This window comes from Sminthopsis crassicaudata, chromosome 4 (genome assembly GCF_048593235.1).
Source record: "Sminthopsis crassicaudata isolate SCR6 chromosome 4, ASM4859323v1, whole genome shotgun sequence".
Taxonomy (NCBI): domain Eukaryota; kingdom Metazoa; phylum Chordata; class Mammalia; order Dasyuromorphia; family Dasyuridae; genus Sminthopsis; species Sminthopsis crassicaudata.
Window position 1 is genome coordinate 31,401,218 of NC_133620.1, and position 14,791 is coordinate 31,416,008.

The 14,791-nt window shown below is 50.9% G+C and overlaps 1 protein-coding gene across 3 annotated transcripts; it reads left to right on the forward strand.

Annotated features, from left to right (window-relative positions):
* The first annotated feature begins 510 nt into the window (after window positions 1–510).
* On the forward strand, window positions 511–14,575 carry GFI1 (growth factor independent 1 transcriptional repressor). Of its 3 annotated transcripts, none has more exons than XM_074266235.1 (7): window positions 511–618; window positions 4,042–4,289; window positions 4,869–5,063; window positions 7,625–8,091; window positions 8,266–8,403; window positions 9,927–10,092; window positions 13,130–14,575. In XM_074266235.1, exons 2-7 carry the CDS (start codon window positions 4,175–4,177, stop codon window positions 13,306–13,308), a joined length of 1,260 nt encoding a protein of 419 aa, XP_074122336.1. In that variant the 5' UTR covers window positions 511–618; window positions 4,042–4,174; the 3' UTR covers window positions 13,309–14,575. The 3 variants fall into 3 exon arrangements, with proteins under 3 accessions (XP_074122336.1, XP_074122338.1, XP_074122337.1); XM_074266237.1 differs by lacking the exon at window positions 511–618 and adding an exon at window positions 1,062–1,212; XM_074266236.1 differs by lacking the exon at window positions 511–618 and adding an exon at window positions 2,194–3,871.
* The last annotated feature ends 216 nt before the right edge of the window (window positions 14,576–14,791 follow it).

A 14,791-nucleotide genomic window follows, 5' to 3' on the forward strand; every position in this document is an offset into this window, starting at 1 on the left:
CTTGCTCTTCCCCTTCCTCCTCCTCCTCCTCCTCCTGCGTCGCCTGAGTCAATCTGTGTCCTGAATCTGTAACTTGTTCTCGCTTCGGAAGTCGCGCTCGGGGCCAAGAATAGTTCAGTTTCTTTCGTGTCTTTTTCAGAGCCCAGTGTTAACCCATTCTCCCCCTCCGCCCCCCCCAGCCAGCCAGTCAAGGGCAAAAAGCCAAGAGGGAGGAAAGTGGGAGGAGAGACCCAGGCCTCCCCAACCTGGCCTCCGCACCTTGCCCCGAGCCTGCGCTCCGGCACTCGGGGGCCCCCGAGATCAAATGAATTTGGGGGGGAGACAAATCTGACCCCAGGGGCTTTGGGCTGGGGGGGACAGTGAGGAGTGACTGCAAGTCTGACCCGGGGCGGGGGGGGGGGGGGCGCGGCGGCTATCAACTCCGAGCGGTCTGTGCTCTCTGTGCTCCCTAACGCTCAGGAAGTGAAGTTTGTGGTTTTGGGGGCTGAGCTCGGAAGGAGTTTTGAAAGAAAAAAAAAAAAAAAAACAGCTAAAGAGCGCGCGGTCTTCCAGAAAGCGAGGCTCAGTTTGAAAAGGGGCTGGAGAGAGCGGCTGCGCCCCAGTGCGGACCCAAGCTCGGTAAGCGTCTCCCTGCGGACCTCCCCGCGCCTCCAGCTGGGGCCCCGGGGCGGTGGCATGGCGTGGGGGAAGTCCAGGAGGGGAGAGCAGGGGTCGGGCCGGACTGCGGGTCCCTGGGAGAGCGCCCTATCACTGGATCCGCCGGGTGCCTAAGTGGGAGCTGCTCCCCTCTCCGTGCCTTGACCTTGGGGCAGAAGGGAGACAGTGCATCCGCAGCCGCTAGCACCCGGCACCTAAGCTCCGCGTGTCTCAAAGCGTCCAGCTGCAGGCTCTCTACCCGAGACTTTTTGGGGAACGCAGGGCCTTCTCCTGCCTAGGGCCGCCACACCCCTTTCTCTGCCCCTTTCTTCCGAGGTGGAAGAAGGGGGAGGTTTTGGGAGAGCGGGGGCAGGATAGTGGTCGGTTTAGAAATGGGGTGTGGGGGGAGGGGTAAAAGGAAGGAAACAACTGGGAGGAGACCCACTTAAGGAAAAGGAGACGCCTCCTTCATCCCCTCCGACTCCCAGGTTCCCAGGGCGGGGTGGGCTCCGGCCTCTTGGAAGTGAACGAAAACTTGGCCACTGGGAGTCTGCAAGAAGGGCCGCGGAGTCTGTAGTAGGTGCCATGTTGGGGGAGACCCGAGTCCCAGGCTGAGTCCTTGCCCTTCCCCGCCCCCCAGCGACGCCAGCTGCACCCTGAAAGCCGCCTTCCCACGAGTTGGATCTGTGGCCTTGGCCGGGCGCCGACGAGGCACGGGGAAAGAGAGGGAGTCCCAGGGAGCAGGGCCCTGCCCCAGGTCCTGAGAAGCCGAGTCCTCGTCTTCTTCCTTCCCTATCCCGCCAAACCCAAGGTGGCCTGGGGCTGCCCTATGGGGCACCTCCGACAACGAGTGCCGGCGGGAGGGCAGAGCAGGCCATTTGAGTGGCTGGCCCCGCTTTGGGAGGTTGCCGGCTGAGTGAGTCCAAGTCGGGATGAGAGGAACGACTTTTCCTGAAAGAATCTCCAGGGTAGCTCAGAATCCCCGCTCCAGAATCTAGAGGCAAGAGTTTGGGAACGGAAGGGACGGAGGTCCCCTTGAGGCCTCCTGAAATCTCTCCATCTTCGAGCCCGACCTGAACCTCTTAAGGATGCTCTGAAGGGCAGGTGGAGCAATACCGTGGGATCCCGGACTAGCCCTCCTCCAGAGGGTGACTGCTGCTCAGACACCTTCCGTTGGCTTTTCATCTTGACTTGATTTTAATTTTTGTTGCTGAAATCGGCTAGCGGGAGTCGTTTGTGGGTTCGCAGTCGGATAGCAGTTCTCGAGCGCAGACACTGTTTCATTTTTGCCTTCGCGTCTCCAGAGCCTGTCACTTAACAGGCTAGGGGAATCGCATTGCTTCTTTCCGGAGGGTCCATGGGAGAAGTGGTGTCTTTCGGGAAGGATTCCTGGGAAGAGACTTGATTCCCCAACCAGTGCAGGAACAGTATACTGATGATCAAGATGTGTGTGTGTGTGTGTGTGTGTGTGTGTGTGTGTGTATGTTTGTGTGTGTGAGAGAGAACAGACACACACACACACATATATACACAGAAAAGAGAGAGACCACAGACACAGACTAACGTTCTGAGTGAGACTTTGGTGAGGGGGGAAAGCATCTCTCTAAACAATACACTTATAATCTTAGGAAGGAGTTTTTTTTCTTTCTCCCATCCCTCCTCCTCTCTTCCTGGTTGCATTTTTTGCTAAAAACCGGGGCACTGAGGTAGCAGGATAGAATGGAGAGCGAAGGGGATTAGGGCCGTGAGGGGAGATAAATTCTATTTTTCTGCTCAGATTAACGTTACAAAGTGCGTGTGTGCTCTGCCCCGGAGGATGTAGGCCATTTCTGGAGCCTAGGCTGAGAGGGTTGGTATTGTTTTAAACTTGTTGACTGCAGTGCAAAAGGATAAACACCACCTTGAGGAGACCGGAGAGGGTCCTCCTGCCCCCAGTTCAGAGGAGCACCCATCTTCTTGGATGTAGCGGCTTCTCTTTTCTTCTCTTCTCTTTCTTGTCCTAATACTCTAAACCTGGGACCTTGATTGGGTGCCCCCTCGGGTAACATGGAGATGAACTCTAGTCAGATTTGTTTTAGAGACTTCGCCTGTTCCGCCCTAGAGGAGCTACCTCTGCCCTCTGCCCTCTCCCCTCTCCAAGGGGCTACTCTTTACCTCCCACCCGGTCCCCAGCCGCACGCGGGGACAGGGCAAAGTTTGTGACTGGGGAGATGAGAGTCGGCCTTCCAGCTCAGACCTGGCTCCCAGGCCCTCCGGGCAACAGCGTCTGTAAGCAGCCCGCAGCGGCCCAGAGCTGCCCCAGGCCCCTCCCTCCCTCCCGCGGCCCTCCTCCACCTGAGGTAGAGGCCACGGCCTCCCGGGAGCTCGAATTTCTTTGCTGATGAGCACGTCCCAATAACTTTCCGTTCTCCCCGGGTTGGGCTTCGAACCTGATCCTAGAGTCGGAGCGTTTCTCGAGTCCGGGGGCCGGGTCTCTAAGGTCTCTCCCAGCTTTGAACAACTTTTGTTTTAAAAAATTATTTTTGAACTAAGGGAACGGAAACTGCCTTTTTCTTGCAGGGAAAAGCCAGGGATTGAGGATTTCGGAGGTCAGGTCTCTTGTTTACTTCAGCACTCCCCCCCCCCGGGCTCCTTGGTAGGGTGTCTTTGAGTCCCTCATTTCCAGAGCTAATCACTCTCCGTGGGCTAGATGTGTGTATGTGATTTCACTTAGACATTTGATTTCTGCCCTCCGTGTGTGTCTGCCTGTGCCCTTGTCCCTCCGTCTTTGTCTCTGTTTATCTGAGCTTGTCCTCCTTTACAGACGGGACCCCGGCTCGGGGCGGTCCCTTGGCTTCCCAGCTACCCCCTTGCACAGTAGGTTAGCATCTCAGTTACCCTCCAGGGCCCCTCCCTCCTCCCCTCCCCCTCCCCTTCCAGATGACAGATACGGGCCAGGGATTGAGTGACCGAGTTCGGGTAACCGGGTGAATCGAGACTGTCTCACTCTTGGCCCTCCAGGCGGGTTTGATTTCCCCAGCGAGGTTTGAGGGGAAGGGGAGGAGCCCCGAAGGCGGGGGACATAAACTGTGGTGTGTGGAAACGGGGAAGGAGAGACCAGCTGGGGGGTGGAGGGGAGAGAGGCTGAGCTGTCCTGAGGAGAGGCCCCTCGGCTTCGAGGCCCTTTATTTTATGATTTGGGTCTGTGTCTGCGGAGGCAGCCGGCGGCTCTAGCCACCTGTCTGAGTGCCACCTGGTGAGCGGAGCAGCGCCGCGGAGGCTGAGGCTCCTCCCCGCGGCGGCCCCTCCCTGACCCGGGCCCCATCCCCCCGCCCCCCGCCAGGCATCTTTCCCTCTGGCGGCGCTCAGTCCCCTCCCAGCCTCACATCTCTTAGCTCACGCTCCGACCCCTGTCTCCCGGAGCAGGTCTCGTCCGAGGGGGCGGCTTGGAAGCCGAGCAGGTGTGAGCCCGCGGTGAACCTGGTGCCCGCGGAAGCGGCGGAGAGGACCGGAGCCCCGGCTGGGGGAGCAGGGGCGGCGGGATAACGGCAGAGGAACCATGCCTCGGTCTTTCCTCGTGAAGAGCAAGAAGGCTCACAGCTACCACCAGCCGCGCTCCCAGGACCAGGACTACGAGCTCCGCTTGGAGAATGTGCTGGCGCGGATCTGTGCAGGTGCGGCCCGAGGGACCTCCCTCCCGGGCCTCCCCCGAGCCCCTTCTGCTTTCTCCAGGCCGCCCTAGCTCCGCTCCCTTCTTCCTCATCTTGGAGACAAGCGGAGTAGAACGGGGGCTCTTAACGGGGGCTCTTTCCTTTTCCCTTCCCAGGCCCCATTCTCCTCCCCTTGGGTTTCCCCCAGTTCCTTCTGTCACCCCTATTGCTGTGCTATTATTATTATTATTATTATTATTATTATTATTATTATTATTATTATTATTATTATTTTGTTGTTTTAAAGATTCAGTTTAAGAGTCATGGCTCCACCTATCCCACCCCCTTAAGCTCGGTGGGCACTGTTTCACTCACTGTCCATTCACGTCTACAGACCCTTGAGAAGAAAAACAAACCTGCCCTTTTCCCGGCAGTCGAGGCAGAAATCTGTCTCCAACCGGCTGTTTCCTGGTCATTGCACCGGCTCCCTAATTCTCGAACCGTCCGGGAGTTCCTAAAGGGCCCCCCCCCCTCCTCCATATCCTGAATGGCAAGGGTCTAAGCCTGAACTGAGCCCTCTCTCTCTCCCTCCTCCCGAGGCAGACAGCAAGATGTCGGGGGACTCGAGCCCCGGCCCCTCTGAGCCGGAGCCCCAAGCACCTATCTCTCCAGAGTCCCCACTGACTGAGGCCCCAGACGCCGCCTCAGTGTCTCCGGCCAGCTGTGAGGGCAGCGTCTGCGACAGGAGCTCGGAGTTCGAGGATTTCTGGAGGCCCCCATCGCCTTCCGCATCTCCAGGTACCCAGAGCCGTGGGTCGGCAGCCAAAGGAGACGGGCACATTTGGGGCAGGTTGGCACTGGGGGGACCTCTGAGCGCGTGTTTGGGTTAAATCCTGGCCACTTTGGGCAGGCAGCAGGGTTAAGATCCGGGAAATTTCTGCGCAGGTGACAGATAGTGGGAGCAAGGGCTCGGAATTGTTCTGCGGGCATTTTCCCCCAGAAAGAGCGTTAGGGTTTTCTTGTTGATAGGAGAGTTTATATGTACGAAAAATCCTTTTTTTTTCCTCTTTGAAGTTGAATTTCCAGTCATGATTCTTTAGAATCGGAGGGCCGGGCGAGAGCTCGATTGCTTTGTTCCCACGGAGGGCAAGACTCGCGGGGACAGGAAGGGTGGGGGCCATTGCTGCTGGGGGTGCCTTTCAGGTTCAACTCAGGGTGAAAGGGCAGAGGGAGGCTTGGCCGGGGGTATTTCTCCTAACTCCGAATGTCTCAGCAAAGTGGGCATCTCCCAACGGACTTACCTGAAGTGGGCAAGGAGGGGGAGGAAGACCTTGCTGCGGGTGGGACTGTGAGTGTGCTTGTGTGTCTGTGGCGGGGAGAATCACCGAAAAGAGGAGTAGGGAACTGGCTGTAGTGGATTGTATTTAAAAAATGGTTTATACCTCAACTATTTCGAGCATAGGAAGACTTCCTACGGAAATGGGGACTAAAGGGAAAAGGTGTTTCTGTAAACCAGTATCCCTCCTGGCTTTCGCTACCCCTGCAAGGTCTGGCCAGATCTCTTATCTAATCTGAGATTTACTCTTTACCTAGAGGGCTTGGGGGTAGGGGGATGCTCCCTATCCCGACTGGGTCTTTTAGGCTCACTCTCATTTAAACGCGCTCCCTTCTGGAGAGCCAAGGATCCTGGGGAAGACTGCAAAGAATTCCTCACCCCCAGTTTTTCGTTTTGTTTACTTAGGAAACCAGAGTTGAGACTTAGCCCGAAACTCAAGGTCTCTTTTGTTACGGGGAATCTGAATGCGATGAGTTTTGTAGAAACGAAGTAACTGCATAGAGGTATAAGGAGAGGAGGAGCTGAGAGTTTGGTTGGCTGGGAAGGCTGGTTCCTTCTGATCCTCGGATTGGCAAAATGAGAGCCTGGAGCTGAGCTAGATTCCCCCCCCCCCCCGAAACTCAGAATCTTAGGAGCTGAGCTGAAAAGGACCTTAAAAGTCCTCCAGCCGAATCCTTGCTTTACAGATAAAGAAACAAAGAATCTGAGAGAGATAGTAAGTAACTGTTCTAGGCTACAGTCAGAGTCATGGCTAAGCTTGGAACCCCTGTCTCCTGCTTGAGGTTCTAATACTTTCCCCATTCTGTCATCTCAGAAGTACTTTATAGCTTTTTTTTTTTTTTTTAAGGGACTTTGAAATTTGTTCCTAGTTTTTCAAAAGTGCACAATTTTTTCCCCAGAAAGTATATTATTATGATTTTGCCAGAAGCAAAATGTTAGGCTTTCTATGAAAACAAGTTCTTCGGATTTATCTTGGGCATACTGCGAATTCGCTCTTGAAGGTGCAAACAATCTCCTAAACCTCCCCAGAATATTTTCTAAATAAACACTGGACAGATCCTACTAAGTAAAGCGACTCTGATTGCACTATCGTCCAACGAGGGCGGCGGGGGGGGGAGGGGGTGTGTGCACGCATAACATCCTTTCAGCTTTTGTGTGAAATTATCCGTTTAAGCAAAATCTGTGAGTATGTAGGCAGCCGCTTTTAGAGCTTCGGGAAATCCGATCAGGTGGGACAGGAGTGTGGAAATTCTGCAGTGCTGCCCTGGATATTTTTTCTGCTCCGATCTAGTTTCCAGAGGGTTTCGCCTCAAAAACTGCCCCTCCCCTCCCCTTACTCAGGTGCCCCACCCCCCCTCACCTCCTCTTGCCGGTAGTTCGGCACTTTTCAACTTTCCGAAAGCTAAAGCCAGTTTCTTGTTTCTCCCGCTACCTCGGCATTTTGAGGGCCCCCCTTTCCCTTCAGTCCTGCCTCCAATCCCGCTAACTCCCGCACTTCCCCCAGCCACCCGGGGGAGAGGAGGAGGAGTCGGCTGGGACGAGTTCTACCCCTGCCTCTCCAGAGGGGAAGGCGAGCGCTGTCCAGAGGCTGAATTTTCTGTAGGAGAGACTTTTAGTCAGAAATCGCACCGCGCTGCGTCCGGGGCAATTCCGCAACTCGCGGTTGAGCTCCCCACCTGTGGCTCAAGTGAGTCAGAAAAGAGAATTTGGAGGCAGGAAACGCCCAGCCCCGCTCCAGGCCCCGCTCCAGGCCCCGCTCCAGGCCCCGCTCCAGGCCCCGCTCCAGGCCCCGCTCCAGGCCCCGGGCTTTGGGTGGGCCTGTGCCCCCGGGTCCACGCTAATTCGATCTTTTTTTTTTTAAGAGGACCGTCGCGAGAAAGATAAGAAGGGGCGAGTGGAGTGAGGTTGGGTGGATGGGGGGGGGGACTATTTTTGGCTGTTTGCGAGAAGAATTGGGATAGACCCCGCGCCCCGGGCTGGGAGAGCTCGTGACCGTGCCCTCGTGGCCCTGCTGTCTCCACAGCTTCCGAGAAGTCCGTGTGCCCCTCCCTGGACGAAGCCCAGCCGTTCCCGGTGCCCTTCAAGCCCTACACGTGGAACAGCCTGGCAGGCTCCGATGCCGCCCTGCGGCATCTGGTGCAGAGCTACCGGCCTTGTCATGCCCTGGAGCGGGGCGCTGGCCTGGGCCTCTTTGGCGAACGGAACCCAGAGCCGGGCGCCGCGGCCGCCCTCTACGGCCCGGAACGAGGCTGCGGCGGCGGGGCCTCGGAGGGCGGCGGCGGCGGGGGCAGCGGGGGCTCCGCCCTAGGCCTCTATAGAGACTTTGGTCCCGCTGCGGTGGCGGCGGCGGCGGCCCGCCTGTACGAGCGACCGTCGGCAGCGGGCGGACTCTACCCGGACAAGGGCTCGGGCATCAAAGTGGAGTCCGAGCTGCTCTGCACCCGCCTCCTGCTTAACAACGGCTCTTATAAGTGCATCAAGTGCAGCAAGGTGAGCGGGGGCCAGCCGGCCATCGGGTCCTCCCCGTCAGTCAGCTTCTTGGACGGGCGGACCCCAGGCCAGTCCCAGCCTTTTCTGGGCCCTGAAGTCCCTCCTCCCCCGAGCTCCGCCCCTCCGCCCCTCCTCTCAGTCTTTCTTCCCCCTCCCCTCCCCACTGCGCCCCAGGTGTTCTCCACTCCCCACGGCCTCGAGGTGCACGTGCGCAGGTCCCACAGTGGCACGAGACCCTTTGCGTGTGAGATGTGCGGGAAGACGTTCGGGCACGCGGTCAGCCTGGAGCAGCATAAAGCGGTGCATTCGCAGGTAAGCGGCCGAGCCGGCCCGCAGCCAGGCAGGAGAAGGGCTGGATGCTGCCTCGAAGGAATGACTGGGCCAAATCACTCTTTAAGAAATCGAGTTCCAGCCTTGCCAAGCTGGGGCTCAACCCGTCCCCAGCATCCTGGAGGAACCGTTTCCCTCCTAGTTTTCTGCAGCAGGGCAGTATTTTCCTAACTGGCCACCTCTGACATTTTTTGGCTGTATGACCCTAGACTAGTCAGTTAACTTTCCAATGCCCCCGGGCACGATTTCTAAAATGACGAGCTCCCTAGCAGGTGATTTGATAGAGGAAGTTTCCTACGTCACTGAAACCACAGGTTCCCCCACTCTACCCCCTTCCCATTCTATCCTTCCCCTAAAAAGGCTTCAAATCCTGCTTATCACTTTGTTTTTCTTTACTCAGGTCCTGCTTCTTATCTCTTTCCTTTCTTCCAGTTTAGTGCCCCTGGCCCTCATTCCTCTTTTGGGGGGGAGGGGCTTTCCCCATCCCTCTTGTGGACGAGAAAGGGAAGCATCTAGCTCTCTGTTAAAAATCTGTTTGCCCAGTAAAGGCTCTGAGTGGGTGCTTGATTACCCTGTTTTTGATAGGCACTTAAATAGAAAAGACTTCACTGAGGGTGGGAAAAGGTCACTCAAACAAACAAATGCCTCTGTCATCTTTGGTGGGTGTTCAAAGGATATTCAGTGAAATCTACAGTCAAAAGGGATTTTAAATCTAACCCCTTCATTTTTTTTTTTTTTTTTTTTTTTGTGTGTGTAAAGAAACTGAGGCCCCATAAGTTTAAGGACTTGCCCAAGTAAGTGTCAGAGCAGGAAATTGAGGAAGGAACCTCTGGGCTCAGAGGTGTGCATTCTTTCCATTGTACCATCAAGAGTCTTAACTGACTAAGAGTTGGGAAACTTTGAAAAGTCTGCTGGAGAAGGAGGGGGTGTGTGTGTGTAAATGGGTGATAAAAATTGAGGTGGGGAGATTTTGTGTTCAGAATGCTTCACAAAGTGTGAAGTGTTTTTGTAGGGAAAAACGTCTCATAGGGAGAGAAAAAAGTGGGGGGATGGAAAAGAATGGTCATATGGGACAAAGAAGCAACAAGGGAGGGAAACTTGTGGCCTGTGGGGAAAGAGTGAAATATAGATGTTTTTTTGTGTATTGAGGGGTAGAAGTAGTGAGGGTGTCAGCTACTTTCATTGATCAGCTTGGGTTAACTTCATAATGATTCATAATGATTCAACGATCCAATTCAAGAAATATTTATTAAGTGCTTTTATGTGGGTGGTGGGCACTGTGCTCTGGATTTGAGATAATGAAATAGTCCCTGATCTCAAGGAACCCAAATGAATTTTGTGCTCCCAACAGCTAGCAGTTTCCTGGGCAAAGGAAGTACTACGGGGATACAAATAAGAAGTAATAAAGTAATTTCAAGATATCTATTATCAGTGATCTGGTGAGGATGAGAAGGGCTTAGTGGAGGAGGTGGTACCTAAGATGACACCTGGTTCTCTCTCTGCAGGAACGAAGCTTTGATTGTAAGATCTGTGGTAAAAGCTTCAAGAGATCCTCCACCCTCTCCACTCACCTGCTCATCCACTCAGACACCCGGCCCTACCCTTGTCAGTATTGTGGGAAGAGGTTCCATCAAAAATCGGACATGAAGAAACACACCTTTATCCACACAGGTAAATATCTGGGTTACCTCAACCCAAGCAGCCCAGCTCCCCCTCCCCCTTTTTTCTTGTGTCCATCTACACATACACCCTTCTCTTCAGCCATTCTCCCTTTCCTACCCTTAGGACCCGTATATCCTTCTCTTTCTCTGTATTCCAACTGCTCTCCATGTGTCCCTGGCTTTGCAGGACAGAAGTACTCACATTAGATAGGTTTGGAGAAAACCATCTGGACAAGGAGACTGGAGAGAAAATGAATAAATGCCCAAGTCAATCCCTTTAACAGCATCTGTCCCCAGTTTATTTAGAAATGAGGATGGAGTGCAAATTCTAGTCTTGTTATGTTGTAGTGTCTCCATCCCCAGGAAGAACAGGCCTATTCTTGCTCCACCTCCCCACCCTGCCCCCAATTGCTGCCGGCAGTCTGGGGTATGGAAATTTATAGAGCTTCCACTTTGCCCCAGTGGGGCCACTTCTAATAAATAACAACCACCTGGCTTTCCTATTATTTGTGTCTGTTTCTTGAGAGCTCGGTCTTTTCTCAAAACTTACCTGTCCTATGGCCCCATCCTTCATTGTACAGAACTCAAGTTATCTAATCTGATGGGTTTAAAGGAGTGATGATTGGATAATACTTTAGCCAATAACTTTTTTATTTTGACTGGAAAGACTTCAATGCCTTAACTGCAAAGGAGGAATAATATGGAGATTTTGTGCACTGCAGGGGAGACAGTTTGGGGCCAGGTGACTTACTAGGGCTCTTTAAATCACACCTGAGGTGGCCACCAACCAATCAGGTGACCTGATTTGTGGCTTTTTCTTTGAACACTGCTACAATGGTGTCTGTTAAATCACATTCTTCTCTCTCCCCAATTCTCACCACACTCTCCCCGCCCCCTCACATACACACAAAAGGAATTTGTAAAGCCAGGTGAAGTGTAATAAGTAAAGAGAAGGCAACTTTGAAACGCCTGGAGTTACCAAAAAAATAAAAATTAACAAACAAACAAACGAAAAACCATCTCCCAGATGTAGATTCCAAGCTTATCTCTATCTTAGTAAGTCATTAGACAAGTCCTCCTTCTGGGGTCTTCACTTGTCTGATCTGGAAAATAAGGGACTTGGACTGGGATTCTTCTTTGATCACAGGTTCTGAATCTGTAAGTCTGGAGCATGGACTGATACTTAGGAGAGTACACTGAATGAGAATTACAGGCAACCTAGGAAGGACATGAAAGCATCAGGTGCATGAAGCAGCAGTATTGAAAGGGGGAAAAAGGTACAGAAGGGAGTACAGAAGACCAGCTCATAGGCCGCAAGATTTTGTCTAGGTCAGGCTTTGACTAAAGTAATGGATGGAAAAATGTGTTTAGAAATCTCTGGCATTTGCCTCATTCAGCAATAAATTCAAGAGCTCATTCCTGGTAGAGGAAAAGCCAGAGGATCTTTTGTTTGCTTGTTACTTAATTAACAAATTACGATGAGAATGTGCCAGTTTCTAAAGAATCCTTTTACTTCTCTTAGAAGGGAGACACACACACACACAGAGAGACAGAGACAGAGACACAGAGAGAGACAGAGAGACACAGAGAGAGACAGACAGAGACACAGAGAGAGAGAGAGAGACAGAGAGAGAGAGAGAGAGAGAGAGATCACTGTCCTCATAAGAGCAAAGGGAATGGATAAATAGAGAAAGACCATAGACCATATATTTGCAGCAAAAAAATCTGTTGGCCAAATTTGGATTTTAAAATTAGCATTCTAAGGTAGTAAAGTAGCACAATGATAGAGTGCTGTCACTCAAGAATATAACCACCGACTCTTCCTATGGGGCTAGTCATTTAACCGGTCTCAGTCTCAGTTTTCTTATCTGTAAAATAGGCATGATAACAGCATTTACCTCTCAGAGTTGTTGAGCTCAAGAGATATTTATAAGGCACATTGCAGAACTTCAAGTGTTATATATAAATGCTAGTAATTATTCCTTCCTTTTAATTCCATATTTATTGGTTCTAGTTTATCCTTTTGTCAGACACCATGCTAAACTCTGGGGATCTAGAGATTAAAAAGAAAGAATATTGTCATCTATATGGACCATCACTTATCTCTTTCGTGCCTAACAATGCCCCCTTGCTCATTTGAAAAATTTCCTAGAGAATTCAGAGTAACCAGACGCAATAATTGAATGAGAAAACAGTCCTCTCAGTTTGTATATCTACCTATTAGTAGTTATTTAGCTCTCTTTGAGAGTGGGATCTACTTGCTGGGGTAGAAATCAGACCTTTTGTTCATTTCCTCTACTAAGAACCTATTTAAAGCCTGGGTTTGGAGCATCCCACTTAAGACAGGGGCCACTGGAAAATGCCATCATTGTGATGATATGGTGAAACTCAAGTCTCTTCCAGAAAAGACTATCCCTATGACTACAGTTTGGAAATTTACAAAATTACAAAAATTTGCTTTGTGCATATTTTCTCATTTAATCCTCAATAACCCTGTGAGGATTCTCCCCCATCCCCCCACCCCAGAGGTTTAGAAAGGTGGAATGATTTGCTCATAGACACATCATCAGGGACAGGATTTGAAGTAAGGTAGCCCAAGAAGTGCTAGATTTGGAGTCAGGGACTCCATAGAGCTTTGCCCAGCAAGATAACTGTTGGTACCTAAACTCAGATGGCCTCAAATTTCCTGAATACTGACTGCCTGCCATAATTCAAGGATCCTTTTGCTGTGATCTTCTGGCCTAAGCCATGGGTCTGTGGAGAAGCTGGCTGTTGCCTGGTCACAGAGCAGTTTCTCTGGACATTTTCTTTTCTATTTTTTCCCCCAAGGCATTTGAGCTAAGTGACTTGTTTAGGGTCACATAGCTAGTACATGAAGGTCTGAGATCAACTTTGAATTCAGGCCTTTCTGACTCCAGGATCAGTGCTCTGTCCACTGCACCACCTACCTCCGCCTCGCCAGACTTTTTCAAGGACAGGTGATTTATCTAACTTTTTTTCCTTCCCATTCACACACCTCATGATTTCCACTCTCCACATCTTTACAGGTGAGAAGCCCCACAAATGCCAGGTGTGTGGCAAAGCGTTCAGCCAGAGCTCTAATCTCATCACTCACAGCCGAAAGCACACTGGCTTTAAGCCCTTTGGTTGTGATCTGTGTGGGAAAGGCTTCCAGCGAAAGGTGGATCTCCGGAGGCACAGGGAGACACAGCATGGGCTGAAATGAGTCCAAGCCAGGATGCTGAAGCATCATTCAACACTATGGGGACCCTGCTTTTCCTGTCTCATTCACCCTCAGGTTCCTGCATCCCATTTCTACCCCTCCACCTCTACTTTTCTTGTGAATCAAAGATGCAATGACTTCTTACTTCTCTCAAGTCTCCAGAAGGAATAGCAGCAGCTTTAAAAATATATATTTTGATCCAAAGTGGAAGTTAAAGGATTTGTTGTGTCTTGGAAATACTGGATAAGTTTGTATTCCTGAATCCTCAGACCCAAGCTGGGATCAGACGGCTTCGGCCACCTCTGCTTACTCCATATGCAACTTGACCCTTCCACAAGCTAAGAAGTCCTCCAGCTAGAATCTGAGCTCTTTCTTCCACCTTTCTCCTGACCGTTTGACTAATATTTGATACTAGAAGGATGCCCAGCTCATAAATCAGAATTATTTTAGTGGTTTTAAAGGAAAGGTGAAAGAGAGGGGCTTCATTGCTATTTTTTCTTCCTTGGAGTTTTTCGAAAACCCTATGTCATTGTAAGACTATTAAGCTATCTAGACTGATTGTGCACTTGCAGATTTGTTAAGATGTGGAAATGATTCCTACGGCAACTCACAAAACCATAAGCTTTACCAAATATACCTGTGCCAGGTTAGGCAGGAGAAAAGAAAGCGAATGTGACATTTATCCAAAAGAAGTTTGAATGTTTCCCTTTGGAAAAGCAATGGATTAAGGGTTTGCCAATCTAAGCTGAAGAACAGAACAGTGTCTTACTTCTAGAAGGTCATCTCCTGAGCAAATATCTACTAAGTACCCCCTGTATTTGAACTAAGGCATCGTGGAGGGTGTCAAGATGAGCGGTACAAAATCCTGGCTCTCAAATGATCTTGTGATAAAGAACAGGATTGGCCATGACCATTGCCATGCCCTGAGAGAGGGGGGCAGTGACTGAAAGAAGTTCCAGAGGGCACTACTGGCTTTTCTAAAGATACTCCTGGGAAAGTAGCTGAAAGAAAATTTCAGATATGTTTGTAACTAGTTTTCTTTGTTGTTATTATTTGGTTGTTTGTTTTTTTTTAATTCTTAAGCCCGTATTTGTTAAAACCTCTGGACCTACAGACATGTGTGGACTCTGCTTTAAACACACTTGCATGTACCTTAGAGGAAAACAATGACTTTGACAAGGTTTGTCTGTAGATGTTGTGGAGTGGATTATGTTTATTGATACATATTTATTAGAGTAAAATTTTAAGTTAATAAAGTATTGAGAATGGAGCCCCAAGGAGTGCTCGATTTGGAGTCACTGACACTGAGTTCAAATCCCAGGTCTTCATCTGATTTAGCTGTGTGCTCCTGAAGTCAAGTGTGACCACTAAACTTCTGACTTAGTTTCTTCATCTGTAAAATATGGGAAAATAATAGAACCAATCTCTAAAGTTTGAAAATCAAATGAGAAAGCACTTTTAAACCTTAAAACCCTTTATAAATGGT

Coding starts and splice junctions, on each gene's coding strand:
- GFI1 (XM_074266235.1), top strand. CDS start 4,175: ATGCCTCGGTCTTTCCTCGTGAAGAGCAAGAAGGCTCACAGCTACCAC. Junction 8,092..8,265: donor AGTGCATCAAGTGCAGCAAG/GTGAGCGGGGGC, acceptor ACTGCGCCCCAG/GTGTTCTCCACTCCCCACGG. Junction 10,093..13,129: donor ACACACCTTTATCCACACAG/GTAAATATCTGG, acceptor ACATCTTTACAG/GTGAGAAGCCCCACAAATGC.